This window comes from Pygocentrus nattereri, chromosome 27, assembly GCF_015220715.1.
Source record: "Pygocentrus nattereri isolate fPygNat1 chromosome 27, fPygNat1.pri, whole genome shotgun sequence".
Lineage (NCBI taxonomy): Eukaryota > Metazoa > Chordata > Actinopteri > Characiformes > Serrasalmidae > Pygocentrus > Pygocentrus nattereri.
In genome coordinates, this window is record NC_051237.1 from 28,683,296 (window position 1) to 28,699,270 (window position 15,975).

The following is a 15,975-nucleotide window of genomic DNA, read 5'->3' on the forward strand; positions in this document are numbered from 1 at the left end:
AGAGCGACTTACAAGAAGTGCTTTGTCTCTGTAGAGAAAGTGTGTTTGCTAGTTACCAGTAGGTCAGAGAGAAAGACAGACCTGAGCTCTTACTCCACGGTTCTTACTCGAAGAGCTCGTGGTCCAGTTCCAGATTTCACCACTGTCATCAAGTCTGTAGGGGCTGGTCCTTTCTGGCTTTGTAGGCCAGCATTAGGGTTTAAATCTGATGCAGCTACAGGAAGCCAGTGAAGGGAGCGCAGCAGTGGGGTGACGTGGCTGAACTTGGGCAGATTGAAGACGAGCCGAGCTGCCGCGTTCTGGACTACAGTACATGTACTAAGAAGTTGCACTGCAGCTCTTTAGGGGAACACAGTAGTGGAGGAGTTTTTGGACCTGAAACTTTATTAATCATGTTGTTTTTTGGAAAAGGTTCTTCTACTTGAGTCATTATTTCAGTGAAAACACACCGGAGTGTGGGTGTGGCTGCTGTGCACTTACAAAGCTAAAATGATAAAAACATCATATTTTAAAACATCAGTGAAATTTATGCTTTGGCAGCTTTGCCAAACTGTCTGAACTCAACTGAATCAAATTGCCTGCTGTCTCTGAGCCATTGAAACACTTTCTACACTAACCCAGCTACCGTTCAAATTCCCTGATAAAGAGGAAAGAGGTGGTAAACGTCACCGCCTGTCTGCTTGTGTTTGGCAGCGCTGTGGAAATTACGCGGCCTTTCAGGAGGAGTTTTCTCTCGACCGTCAAGCCTCGATTGTTTAAACTGAAACCAGAATAGATGCCATTGCGAAAGGGAACTTTCCTCGTCACCTGACACTTGCAAACGACGAGAAGGCACTTCCTGCCTTGGCCTCCTGACTCGAGATGGCCGAGTGCGATTGGCCTCAGGCCTTCAGCGTGAAGCCCGTTAGATCAGCTGATATGAAGTGACCTGATCCCGCTCTTGTGTAACACACCTTCTCAAAGCTCATTGTCTAAAGTCAGCTCTGCACCAGCATCAGATAGCTTGGTAGAGACTTTCCAGCTCTGTGTATATGCTTCCCCCAAAAAGTACCAAACAAACGTGTTTAGAGTAAAACCCCCTCACTGATTACAGGGTTAAGACCCGTTTAGAGCAAGAGGACAGATACATTTAGGCTTCTACTGGCTGCTGCTGTTTTTAGGCTTGTGACATTCTGCAACAATGGTGAAAGGATTTTAAATCTAGCCAAGATATTAAATATTCATCATGTTGAGATTGTTCTAAGTTTATTATAAGATTTTTTTTTAACTTACTACAAGACATTTTTGCTTGTTTAAAGTACTTTTATCAAGTAAGTCAGTCAGCATCTCACTATATAGGCAGACAATTTTACTTGTTTAATATATTTACTTGTTTAAAAAAATGTTTGCCAATATAGTGAGATACTTTTATTTGATAAAATTAATGAAATGTAAAAGCATTTTAACCATGTTCATAGTTAGTCAGACGGGAACTCTCAGGGCCTTCTAGGCTTATTGAGACGGCCTAAAGACATTTGTGAAACAAAAAGAAATATGTCCTTATTAGACATATGCACTAGATTATGTATTAGATAAACTAATAAATCATTAGGAACTGACTAAGGACTCAACCAATCATGTTTTGACTTACAATTGGACCACTTTAGTGAGAAAAAGCCATCAGTCTAGGTCTTCTGGATGTTCAAGGGAAGTTTGAGGCTCGTGAATATGAGCCATTGTCTAAACAGGTTCCAGTCAAATTTTAGAAATGGAAAACAGCAAACAGAAAAAAAAGCTTCAAATGTCTGTTTTAATCTAGAATGACCATAAAATGTTCATGTGAATCGCCATCAGCTTAGTGGTAACATACTATTAGAAAGTGTGTAGTGTAGAGGTTGGTTGGTGTAGTGGGTAACACCTCTGCCTTCTACACAGTAGACTGGGGTTCAGTCCCTGCCTGGATAAGAGCGTCTGTGAAATGCCGTAAACGTAAACCCAGGGGTGTTCGCAGAAATTAGCATAACAACAGAGATGATATTTCACGTTTTTGGCTGAATTTGGGCATTTATGGTCCGAAGGCCCAGTTCTAATAACCATGGTTTGCCACAAAACAGTGAGTTATACAGTGTCAGGAACCACATCATCAAGCCAAGTTCAGATTACTCAAGAGCTCCAGACAGTCTGAGGCAAGTATGGGGTGATTTAGATGTGCAGTTAGCACCATGCTAATTGGTGGGGAATCATGTGGCGTTCAACTTAAGCTCAAAATTTCCAAATAGGAAAAGCCAAATTGGGAATTCCTGCTCAGAAAGTCAGGAAGGTGTTCGCAACCTCGATTTCAGCGCAAGATGTCATAGCAACGTGACTGCTAACACTGTCAGTAGTAATAAGGCACTGCTTCCCAACTTTGAAATGAGATCTGCCGTAGATCAGTCAACGCAATGGCAAATCTCTCCGAGTGATTCTAAATTCGCTGGTTACACAAAGTAAATGCATCTGAATGTTAAATGATTTCTGTAGTTTGATCTCACAGAGGTGGAAAATGACACAACTCCTAGCTCTGAGTTCCCACTTCCAAGTCTTTAGAGTGGGAGCTACATTAGCCCCGTGGTTCCAGGACGAAATTAAGAAAGCTGACTTCAGACTGGTGGACTACCTTTGTGGTGAGGGAAGACCAAACTGTGCACGTTTGATTTTTATGAACCAGTGTTTTAAGTAAAAGTGCAAGACATGCTGTATATTCTACTCGAGATTTCTGCTCCAATTCCCTGATAAAGAGGAAAGAGGTGGTAAACGTCACCGCCTGTCTGCTTGTGTTTGGCAGCGCTGTGGAAATTACGCGGCCTTTCAGGAGGAGTTTTCTCTCGACCGTCAAGCCTCGATTGTTTAAACTGAAACCAGAATAGATGCCATTGCGAAAAGGAACTTTCCTCGTCGCCTTGGCCTCCTGACTCGTGAAGGCAGAGTGCGATTGGCCTCAGGCCTTCAGCGTGAAGCCCGTTAGATCAGCTGATATGATGTGACCTGATCGTATCAGCTGAGCTGTTATGGTCTATGTGTTTCATACAGTATGTGCACAGCAGTTTCCTATGTGTACCCGTGCTAAAACACCATTATAGCAGCGTTTTGAGATTTGATCCCTTTTGGATTATTTTTGCCTGTTATGTTTTTCTGTCTTTACTTGCTGCCCCTGCTGGATTTGACCTGTGCCTGGTTCCTGACGATTTTGGTTGACGATTCTAACAGTAAAGCCTTTCTTGCCTATTTTATCCGCGAGCGTCTGAGTGGTTCTGTCATGTTACAAAACGACTCAAAATCACTTGGAAAAAAGTTTTTTTCCGTTGATTTACATTTAAAATAAAGTGTGTTTTTTACTTCTCCTGAAAAGTTACCATATCCGCAGTGCCTGGGGAGCAGTTGGGGGGTTAGGTGTCTTGCTCAAGGACACCTCAGCCACGTACCGTCGGCTCTGGGGATCAAACTGGTGACCTTCTGGTCACAGGGCCGGTTCCCTAAGCCCAAGACTGCCCCCAGTGACCTCCAGCCCATGACCAAACATACATACACATACATAAAGTCATACATATATAGATACAAAAACATTGGAACAAATAGCACCTCAAATCTTGTAAAGCACTAACAAAAGAGGATTTTAGACCACCAGTAGACCACTCTGACCACTGTACCACTGAGTGGTTACGCTCTGGTGGGCAGCAGACAGCTCAAACCGTTATGACACAATTATATAACTTACAGGGTCAGTGGATCACAGCTGTAGCTGCGGCCAGGGCAACTAGGAGAGGCTCGTCACATCAGCTTACGCAAGCCACTGCTGAGGAGTGTTCGCACGACCTTGGCCTGAAAGTGTTTAATCAGTGAATCGTTCGGAAATTGATCTTAATCAGCTTTAAGGCAGGACTTATGATGGTGAAATAGGGCTGCTTTATTACTGGGAAGACTTCATCTGCCACAGCTGTATAATCCCAGATGCTGCCATGGTAAAAAGTCGAATCACGTCACACATCAAGGTCACAGCGTGGAGCCAATACTAATATGTAATGCTGGAGCTGTAAAATAGTCATCAGTGTTTATTATGATCAAACGTTTTCTCGCGTGAAACGTAACATTAAAGTGGTGAGAATTAAAAGTCCCTGTTTTTCATGTATTCGTTTTTTTCCACTGTTTTGCGTGGTCATAGTTTATTTTTACACGACCATTTTCCAGCCTCTGTTTTTATCCCTTAGCATGCTGTTTTATTCAGACGGATATATGAAAATAAGCTCTGATTGGCTGCCCTGGTTTGTACCTACTTCAGAAAAGCTGTCCAGGTTTACATTTACGGCATTTGGCTGACGCTCTTATCCAGAGCGACTTACAGTGTGATCATTTTACACAGCTCATCACTGTGGTGATCAGCCACTGACAGGACAGACTCACTGGGCACCAACTGGACATTACTACATCTTTCCACTCATATTACTATGCCCTGCCACTTTGATCATACACTTATACATATTCCATATTGCAGTGGCGCTATTTGTACACAGATATTGGCACTGTCACTTTGTTTACGTAACTGTAAATGTCATATTGCACAACTGTTAATATACGTTATTGTACATATAGACGCATAACACTACAATTAACTCATAGTGTATATACAGTAATAAATAATGTATAATAATAAATACCAGTAATAATATTGGTATAAATAAAGTCGAGAAATAGAAAATCCATTAAAAAAGTATAAAACATTTTTGTAAATGATTTCTTCACATTTCTACACTATATATATATATATATATATATTATATACATATATACAGTACTGTGCGAAACTCTTAGGCACCCAAGACACATTTTCAAAATCTGTTTATTTGTGTAGTTTGTGTTTATTTGCTGAGGAAAGTTTTAAATAAACAAAATATATAGAATATTAATTAATAATGACTATATATTTATATATAAACAGTGATGTTCTGGATGTTGGATGTGTTTGTTTACCCATCTCCAAGCCTCTCCTCCTCGAGGAAGCCCAGTATTATATGTAGTTAAAAAGCAGCTCCTGGTTTGACCAATCAGTGCTCAGTAAATTGAGCTCATGATGTAATTGATGATATTAACGAGTCTCTGTGGCGGCTGTGAAGGTGTCCAGGAAAAATATGGATCTGAGAAATTCTTGTTACTGTTTATTGTTTTTCTGTTTATCTGAATTATGAATGTGAATTTATTCTAATGTATATTGTGATAAACTCCCTGCTGAGGGAAACTGGTTAAACATTCGCTTTGACACCTAAAGGTTTATATATATATATATATATATATGATGTATATATATGATGTATATATATGATGCATATATATCACGGCTGTTGGAACAAAACATTTTTCAGTTTTTGACATAATTTGAAAATACCTGTTGTTCTTTGTGTGTAAATTTCATGGCAAATTAGCCAAAAGAAACGGCCCAAAATGACTCTGAAGAAAATCTGGTTCCATTGACTTCCATTAAAAGCGCAGCAGGTTTTTTCTTCTCCTGTAAAGTGACCCTTTTGGTTTTGTTCCGACAGCAGCGACGTGTGTATATATAGTTACAGTCGTCACATTCATATCATGCAGTACATGGTCACATGTTCATTCGGTGGAGGGGACATGAACCACTGCATTGTCAACCACATAGCATTTATTATATTTTTCATTTTATTTTATTTCTCTTTATTTTCCATTTATGCATCTGTAAATACTGTAAGACTGTCGGTCCTGTTCATTTTGCCCTTTTGCTCTGCACTGTGCTTTGTGCTGCTGCAGTAGAAGACTTTCCGTCTGCGCTTAATAAAGCGATCTATCCATCTCTCTATAACTGCAGTAGGCCAAATCGGAGAATATGCATGAATGGCCAAGCACGTCTCTTTTTGTTTTCTTGTTTTTAAAATAGCCAGGATGGAGTGGGTGGAGACGGGTGTCAGGGCTGATGTGTGACAGAAGGACAGCAGCAAGAGTGAAAGGGAAGGTTTACAAGACAGCAGAGCGTCCTGCTATGATGTTTGGTTTGGAGACTGTGGCTCTGTCTAAAAGACAGGAGGCTGAGCTGGAGGTGGCGGAGATGAAGATGCTGAGATTTTCGTTGGGAGAGACCAGGATGGACAAGATTAGAAATGAGCAGATCAGAGGGACAGTGAAGGTGGAGCAGTTTGGAGATAAAGCCAGAGAGGCCAGGTTGAGATGGTTTGGACATGTGTTGAGGAGGAATAGTGGATATATTGGGCAAAGAATGTTGGAGATGGAGCTGCCGGGTGGAAGGAGAAGAGGTAGAGCTCAGAGAAGGTTTATGGATGTAGTGAAGGTGGACATGGAGATGGTTGGTGTAAAAGTAGAGGAGGCAGTGGATAGGGCAAGATGGAGGCAGATGATCCGCTGTGGCGACCCCTGAAGGGAGCAGCCGAAAGAAGAAGAAGTTTTTAAAATAGCCATCAGTGTTACTCAATTACAAGGCGACTCCAAATAGCAAGAAGCTTGCTAACCCAGTTTCAGTGAGTGACAGAGAATAACCCCAAAGGGATTTTGACTGCTACAGTCCTGGGCCGTCAAGTCAAGTGTAGCTACTAAATGAATGCAGCACTAGGTTTCATATCTCTGGGTCGTTTAACTGTAGGCCAGATCAGCTTCACTCACAGTCTCTCTTCACCATAAAACAGGCCACCACCTGTATATGAGACTCTGCCTTGCTGGATTAGCTGCACTGTGACAGTCAGTGCATTCATAGCTGAGCAGAGCTTCTCACTGCAGCTGCAAATGGAATTATTCATGTATTTGTTATTATTGTGATTATTATTAGTATTATCTTCCAAATGTAACATGGTAGGCATAACACTACAATTAACTCATACTGTACATACAGTAATAATTAATGTATAATAATAAATAGCAGTCATAATAAAGGTATAAATAAAATAATAATACATAAAAATTATACAAATTACATTTTTAAAAGTTTTAAAACACTGATTTATTTACACACACACACACACACACACACACACACACACACACACACACACACACATATATATATATAGAGAGAGAGAGAGAGAAAGAGAGAGAGAGGAGAGACAGAGAGAGAGAGAGAGAGAGAGAGACAGAGAGAGACAGAGAGAGAGAGACAGAGAGAGACAGAGAGAGAGAGAGAGAAAGAGAGAGACAGAGAGAGAGGAGAGAGAGTGAGAGAAAGAGAGAGAGAGAGGAGAGAGAGAGAGAGAGAGAGAGAGAGAGAGGAGAGAGACAGAGAGAGAGAGAGAGAGAGAGACAGAGAGAGAGAGAGAGAGAGAGAGAGAGAGAGAGAGGAGAGAGAGAGAGAGAGAGAGAGAGAGAGAGAGAGAGAGAGGAGAGACAGAGAGAGAGCGAGAGAGAGAGAGAGAGGAGAGACAGAGAGAGAGAGAGGAGAGAGAGTGAGAGAAAGAGAGAGAGAGGAGAGACAGAGAGAGAGAGAGAGAGAGAGAGAGAGAGAGAGAGAGAGAGGAGAGACAGAGAGAGAGAAAGAGAGAGAGAGAGGAGAGAGAGAGAGAGAGACAGAGAGAGAGAGAGAGAGAGAGAGAGAGGGGGGGGACAGAGAGAGAGAGAGAGAGAGAGAGAGAGAGAGAGAGAGAGAGAGTTTCTCATTGTAAATGCATTTATTAATTTTTTTTATGTATTACTTTGCTAACAAGGTGTGCATAACAGTAAGTAAATCATCAATTCTCCTGTAAAGTGACCGTGTTGGAGATTTTGATCTGACGGCAGCGATACATACCATTTTATATATATGTATACATGTCATGATTAAAGTAGCCAAAGAGAAAATCACAGTATCAATAATCAAATGATCAATAATAAGCTTGGAGATTAAAATGCGCTGATGTAACAAGCGGCTGCTGCACGGCGCTGCGCTGCGGCCCCTACAGGCAGAGCGAGGAACTGCGGGGAGTCCGTGACGTCGCGGGGGCGCCGTTGCCTCGGATACTCCGGTGACGTCGCGGCCTCGCCTCCAGAGCAAAAAAACGGACAGACCCACAAAACCACGTGTTCCGTATAAAACAGCCGCGGAGCGCCGCAGCGGCCAGTAGACAGAGGCAGGAGGCGGCAGGCGAACACGGCCAGCCTGTACACCCGGATCAGGTGCCCTCCGGATCTAACTCGCGCATTTTATCAGTATGGCTGTGACCGAGGCTCGCTGCGACTTGACCTACTGCAGGATGAGGGGCATCGTGTCCGTCCTCACCGGTACGTACAGAACTGGACTGACTAGGATTCACTACTAGAGCCTGGATCAGGGAAATTAGTCAGATTACACATAATAATAATCATAATAATAATAATAATAATAATAATAATGAATAAAATAAGAGAGGGTGAAGAAATTATGCCAACAGTAGTACCAGTGATTTTAATTGAGACTGAAAAAAAAGAAGAAAAGTGTTTATTTACTTAATTATATTCGTGCAAGTGGTGGACAAAATAACTCAAATGTACAGAATAGTAGTAATAAAGATTTAGGATTAAAATATATGGGCTGAGTGTTTATATAATAGTATTAATGCAGCGGATTAAAGAAACAGGCTTGCTCTTGTTCAGTCATTCAGGCTGAGGCATTAAGTCCCATTGATTTGGACTGGACCAGCTATGGAGCCGCTGAGGGTCAAGTTTACGGCACTCTGGGTTTAGCAGCTTGTTTTTGTTTGTATGTCTGTTTTAAAGAACCTCGCATCATATATTAATCTCTATGAATATCCTAGTCTCTCTAAATGTATATGCACATGCTAGGTTGTGTGTGTGTGTGTGTGTGTGTGTGTGTGGGCTATGCTTTTATTTACCTTCTTATGATATCAGTGTTTTCACACTGAGACCCGGTGGAATTTCCTCTGTGTTGCGTAATCCAGACAGAAAGCATGGTGTAAATACATAACAGAAGGGCTCTCACAGTCTGTAATTTCTGTATAACCAGTGTAATTGGGATTATTATAAACGGATTGTACGAGTATTACATGCCGATGAGATCCCAGCGTACATTTCAACATTTGCTTGTGTTGTGGGGGAGTGGGGGGGTGCAGTTCTGCACTGACCTCCTCCTGTGGCTCCCCGACTGACGTAAATCCCTCTCTTTCTACTGCAGCTTTTATCAAAGAGAGGAAGATGGGCTTAAACGACTTCATTCAGAAGCTGGTCTCCAGCCCTCACATCTGCCAACAGTAAGTAGCTGATTTCCTGCTCAGATAGGATGTGAATGCAAATGCATGCAAAGACAATGTCAATACCGCCTAAATGTAGAGCTACAGATAACACACGGCCACGGCTGAGCCGCTGTAGGGTTTCGGTTGGCACGCTGGAAAATTCCCGTTCATTCATCTCGGCTTCTTAGAATGACCTAATGAGCGTATCTGTACAACTGAACCCAGGTCAGTGTTCAGTGGCGCAGTAATCCTTTTAGAAGCATGCAACTGTAGCAGAGTGCGGCTGTGCCTTCCGTTAATAGTGTAATCTCTTGTCTTACGACACAAAGCCAGCACTAGAATAGCACCTGCTTCCCAGCTACCGCCGCCGCCTCTTAGGCTCAGTAAGCATCTTTGAGTAAATCTTCCATGTCCCCTAGACGAGGATAGCCGACTAATTGCATTAAGCGTGAATAGGGACCAGCTCATTTGGTCTCGGTGTCGGCCATGTAGGTCGCCCCAGTGGAAAATTCCCTGACCACCTCATCTGTCGGCCCTCCAGAAGCCAGATGCTTTTCTCTGGGAGAATGTTCCAGACCCTCGAGAGTACGGAGACCCCGCATAGTTATGGTCAGAGCTGCTTGGACAGAGTTAACCAAACACTTCACGGCAGGCTGTGACCTTCTTACGCAGTCTCAATGAGCCTGGCTGATGTAGGCCGGCTGAGTGTAAACAAGCCCATTCCAATAAAGAGGAACTTTATCATCACTTAACACTGTACATGTTTGGCCTCCCGCCCCAACTTCACAATGCGTGTCGTAATCACAAACATTGTCAATGCTGCCATCTACTGGTGGGCGAAGTCATAGCATCAGCTCCTGCGCATCTCACAATCTTCTCCTCTTTAGTTCTCAGGTAGACTCCTTCCTGAAGATTGACGAGAACCAGAATGAGGAAATAGGGAGAGACCAGGTGAGCAGGATTTAAATGTCTCTGTATGTCGTCGCTGTCCCAGTAAAAACAAACATGTATCTCCATTTTTTCTCCATCATTTGAACAAAAGAGTGTCCTTTACATTGTGTCAGAATTTCACATTGAGTGGGCCACAAGACATCTTACAGACTCAAAATCTTCTTCCATCAACTTCCATTGAACGTTAAGGATATTTTTTCCTTCCCCTGTAAATTTCCGGAGATACGAGGTTTTGGTTTTGTTCGGACAGCGATGGTACGTTAACACCGGTTTCATGTGTAACTTGCATGCCTGAATGCCTAAAATAACGCAATCTTCTCCGTCCTCTTGAACCAGTTTTGCCTGACCTCCCCCAGGAGCTCGCTGGCCGAGGAGACTCAGTAAGTAGCCAGTCTACAAATTCACATTGATTCAGTTGTTATCAGTTCATTGCATTCAGCCAGCTTACCGGCCTTACGCATCTTTGTCCAACAGGATAAAACCGTCTGACTTTGACTACCTGAAGATCATCGGCAAGGGGAGTTTTGGAAAGGTGAGCAGAGTCTATCCCTGTATAATAATAATAATAATAATAATAATAATTCCACACTGTTTCAGTGAATTCAGATTCATCACTAAGACTGTTTTCTCTTCAGGTTCTGCTGGCCAGACACAAGGAGACTGAACAGTACTATGCTGTAAAGGTGCTGCAGAAGAAAATCATTCTGAAGAAGAAGGAGGTGAGACCTGAGCTATAAGCTATAAAGAATTAATCAGTCTAATCAAGTCGAAACAGATAAGCTATGAACTATTCTCAGTCCAGGTGGGCGACATTAACAGCCGTTCATCTTTTCTCTGTCTAGCAAAAGCATATCATGGCTGAGCGTAGCGTTCTAATGAAGAACATCAAACACCCATTCCTGGTGGGCCTGCATTACTCCTTCCAGACCACCGACAAGCTCTACTTTGTGCTGGACTACATCAACGGAGGCGAGGTGAGGTGACAAGCAGTAGTAGATTAACTCAGAACTTGTAAGAACATTTCAGAGAAACAGTATAAATGACTGACAGTCAAACTAACACACATTAAAGCTACAAACATCAACAGCCAGCTGCTTCTGATAGCGACCCAGTTCACAGTAGGCAAGTCAGGGTCTTCATTCAGAGCTTTTTGCTCTTGTCTTCTGTAGCTGTTCTACCATCTCCAGCGTGAGAGGGTGTTCCTGGAGCCCAGGGCCAGGTTCTACGCTGCTGAGATCGCCAGCGCTCTCGGCTATCTACACTCTCTCCACATCGTTTACAGGTACGGTCCTACACTGCCCCCTAGTGGACACATTTGGAAGCAGACAGACGACCTGGCCCAGTTTTCTTTGCGGTCAAATTAGCTGTCTGTGTAGCAGCTTTGGCATCTGAACACATGATTTTTTACAGAGACCTGAAGCCGGAGAACATCCTACTGGACTCTCAGGGCCATATTGTACTGACTGACTTTGGCCTGTGCAAAGAGGGACTGGAACCCAACGGAACAACAACTACGTTCTGTGGAACTCCAGAGGTAAACTAGTACCTCCTGTGCTCCAGTTCATTCATTCTTTAGTTGTTATAACTATTAGAGTATTAGAATAAATTGTATAAAAATAATACATTATTTATGGAATATATTTAAATAGATATGTACTAATATTCAAGAAAGTGCACTATTTTTAGGCAAAATAAAATTTAAGGTTCTTTTTAAAAATGAACTGGTGTTCTGTATTTATTGCTTCCATCTCAGTACTACACTGTAAATAGTTCCTCCAGTCACATCAGACATTCTCGTTATTTTATTACTAAAATCATATATTTGAAAATTTGAATGATTTACTAAATAGTCCTAATAAAGCTGCACATGAAACAAATCACCTAATTATACAAATATTTCTCCACAGTATTTGGCACCTGAGGTCCTACAGAAACAGGCATATGACCGCACAGTGGACTGGTGGTGCCTTGGGTCAGTCCTTTATGAGATGCTATATGGACTGGTGAGTATAGAACTAAGTTAAGGAAAAGCTGTAACCGCACTTAAGACGGCTTATTACCATGTTACTGAGACTTAAAGTCTGAATTGGATCTCTCTCTCTTTCTCTCTCTCTCTCTCTCTCTCTCTCTCTCTCTCTCTCTCTCTCTCTCTCTCTCTCTCTCTCTGTCTCTCTCTCTCTCTCTCTTTCTCTCTCTCTCTCTCTCTCTCTCTCTCTCTCTTTCTCTCTCTCTCTCTCTCTCTCTCTCTCTCTCTCTCTCTCTCTGTCTCTCTCTCTCTCTCTCTTTCTCTCTCTCTCTCTCTCTCTCTTTCTCTCTCTGTCTCTCTCTCTCTCTTTCTCTCTCTCTCTCTCTGTCTCTCTCTCTCTCTCTCTTTCTCTCTCTCTCTCTCTCTCTTTCTCTCTCTTTCTCTCTCTGTCTCTCTCTCTCTCTCTTTCTCTCTCTCTCTCTCTCTCTCTGTCTCTCTCTCTCTCTCTCTTTCTCTCTCTCTCTCTCTCTCTCTCTCTCTTTCTCTCTCTGTCTCTCTCTCTCTCATTCTCTCTCTCTCTTTCTCTCTCTGTCTCTCTCTCTCTCTCTCTTTCTCTCTCTCTCTCTCTCTCTCTCTGTCTCTCTCTCTCTCTCTCTCTCTCTCTCTCTTTCTCTCTCTGTCTCTCTCTCTCTTTCTCTCTCTCTCTCTCTCTCTCTCTCTCTCTCTCTCTGTCTCTCTGTCTCTCTCTCTCTCTCTCTCTCTCTGTCTCTCTCTCTCCCTCCCTCTCGCTCTCTCTCTCTCTCTCTCTCCCTCCCTCTCTCTCTCTCTCTTTCTCTCTCTCTCTCTCTCTTTCTCTCTCTCTCTGTCTTTCTCACTCTCTCTAGCCTCCTTTCTACAGTCGCAACACAGCTGAGATGTACAACAACATCCTTCATAAGTCTCTGGTGCTGAAACCAAACGTGTCCAACGCTGGACGCGAGCTGCTCGAGGGTTTGCTGCAGAAGGACCGGACCAAGAGGCTTGGGGTGAAGGACGACTTTGTAAGTGTCTAGTCTTAAACATGATGCTGACATCATATCATACGTGTAATTACAGTGCGAGGGACCTGACTGTCCTATTGGTCTCTTTAGCTGGAGCTCAAGTACCACAGCTTCTTCTCTCCCATCAACTGGGATGACCTGATGGCCAGAAAAATCACGCCTCCGTTCGTCCCTTCAGTGGTAAGAGGAACTCTTTCACCAGCTTGCACACTTGCATGCATGTATGAAGTGCAATTCTCAGACCTGACAGCAGTTTGATTCGATGTAAAACTCTTTAGGATATGATTAAAGATTCATGTGCATCATGATCTGACTCAATGGGATTATTTTGATATGATTCAGGATTATTTTTTAACAGAAAAGAGTAATAAAAACAAATTTCTTGTAGCTTTCTGTTTAAAAATAGCTGAAGAATGTCTATGAATATTATCACAATTGATTATAATTGAGTCAAACATTCCAAAATCAGTTGCCACCTTCAGATAAACATGTTTTACACCCTTAATCTATGTATATAAGATGGGTTCACTGTAAAACGATCAGTTCATCATTAGTTTCACAGCTCAAATACTTACAATGGAAAGCAAAACTTTAGTTTAGACGAACTAAAACAATATTTACTATGAATTCAAACCTCAAACATGCGTCAGCCTCCTACCCTGTTCACCTTTTTACAGCATATGTGTGATGTAAGTATATATATATATATATATACATATATATATATATATATATATATATATATATATATATATATATATATATATATATATATATACATATATATATATATATATATATATATATATATATACACACTAAATATAAGTCTTTTATTGAATTCACAGACTGGTCCCACTGACCTCCGGCACTTTGACCCCGAGTTCACACACCTGCCTGTGTCCACCTCCCTGTTCAACACCGACAACCTGCACGTGACCAGCAGCATCCGAGAGGCGGCCGGAGCTTTCCCGGGATTTTCCTACGGACCTCCAGCTGACCTTACCTTCCAGTAGCCGCTTCCAACATCCAGCACGTTCCTCCAAATGTACAATTCCACCCCCCCATTCCGGACTACAGGAGAGACTGAGCCAGGCTTTATTAGCGCACATGAGGGACCACAGAGGAGGAGGACGTTGTTGGCATTTTAGCGTTTCCTGCTATTCTGCTCACGTGTACTGTATGAATGAGGATTGACTCACTGTGGACATCTGATCGTCCGTGCTGGGTTCTATGGATATCAGCAGGATCATATCTCAGACTGCTTCTAGAGCAGATGCTACGTGTGCCAAGTTTGCGTCGGGACTATATTCTCTGACTACCGTAAAGCTGGACTGAGCACAACGGACGGAAAGCGAAGAAGTGCCTGAACTTTCAGAAAAACATACAGCAATTATAATGACGAAGGCTTTTGGCCTCCTGGCCCTGTAATGATGGTACCAGCTACTGGGCGAGATGCCTTTCTGACTTTAGTGGGTTTATTTTTTTGCGTAAGATCAAACTTTTGAGGACTTTTATGGTGAATGTTCAAGACCAGAAGTCAAATGGTACTTTTTTGCATTGTTGCACACTGGGGGGAAAAAGGATCAAGAAAAGTACGACTTACAAGTCTGACGTCTTACACGTTTATGTTAGTTTAAGTTTCTTCTGTAATAAAGACGAGCGTCACATTTCTAATTGGCTGTGTTGTGGCGCGCGGCATGTTTTGGGCCCAAGCACACATTAATACCTGCAACCTCAAATTTTTGCCTGACACGAAGATTAAATAACTTAGCTTGGCATTTTTATTGCATCTTGCTTCCTCCAATATATCATATTTCTTCCATTATCAGAATCTCTTAGCTGTGATCGAGTAGATCGTCATCACGGTAGAACGAGTAGGTCTTTATAAACAACTGAATGGAGCTTTTGTGTCTTACACGTACTTTATTCTCCTGTCTTTCTCCAAAGCCAGCACTTTTATACCATGTTATGATGTGTGATAGGTCACTTTTGCTTGTTGATAGAAATATAAAATCACTTTATCATTAAAACCAGAGGACGGTCTGTATATTTTGTACCAGTAATAATTAATATTCACATGTTGTTATGATTTTATCGCGGTTGTCGTCTGAGATGTTTGCTGTCTGTGGCAGACGCTGACCATTCTGACTGTGCTGAAACTGTATGGGTCATATCCGGCTCTTCTAGCACAGAAAGGACTGTGAACGTGCTTTCCCTGGCAGTGCGTGCCTGTCCAGCTAATTTATGCACATTGTGTACTTCCTGTGTGTTTTTTCCCTTTACCCCACTTGTTCGGACAGAGACCGCTGTGCAGTGAAACGCCACTTTACACTGAACAATAAACTTGATATGCAGACAGTGACTGCTGTTCAGATAAGATGATGTTGCATTAGGGAAGGTAGCATCATGTTACATTACATAGACAAGGCCTTTCCTAGAGGCACCTTCATAAACAGAGGCGTGTGAATTTCACTTGTATGTTGTTCAATAATGGACCAAAACCGCTCGTCACCTTCTTTAGAAACGATACACTTCAAGTTTATTTTCTTCCATATTTGGAAGTGATGACTTTATTTTATACTTTTTCATGTATATTTATTTACATGCCATGATGTACTATACTACTGATCCATGTTTTAAATCCCTAGAATAATGAAATATTTAACTGTGATCTTTATTAAATGTTAAATAAATTAATTAACTTTTAATCTGGGTGATTACAAGCGTATTCCTAATATGTTGGGCAAACTGATATTGGGGCTGTTTGCACACAGAAAGTAGACGGTCCACCCATTTCTAGGTCTTTTACCACATTGCAGGAGTTTACACCGGT

At 42.1% G+C, this 15,975-nt stretch overlaps 1 protein-coding gene across 1 annotated transcript; it reads left to right on the top strand.

Moving 5' to 3' along the window:
* Positions 1-8,066: 8,066 nt before the first annotated feature.
* On the top strand, positions 8,067-15,504 carry si:ch211-195b13.1 (STKc_SGK domain-containing protein). Its single transcript, XM_017682588.2, has 13 exons — positions 8,067-8,235; positions 9,125-9,200; positions 10,070-10,133; positions 10,470-10,513; positions 10,608-10,665; positions 10,769-10,852; positions 10,976-11,107; positions 11,303-11,415; positions 11,544-11,667; positions 12,041-12,136; positions 12,984-13,139; positions 13,230-13,319; positions 13,988-15,504. The coding sequence occupies exons 1-13, from the start codon at positions 8,166-8,168 to the stop codon at positions 14,153-14,155; spliced, it is 1,275 nt and encodes a 424-aa protein (XP_017538077.1). The 5' UTR covers positions 8,067-8,165; the 3' UTR covers positions 14,156-15,504.
* Positions 15,505-15,975: the final 471 nt, after the last annotated feature.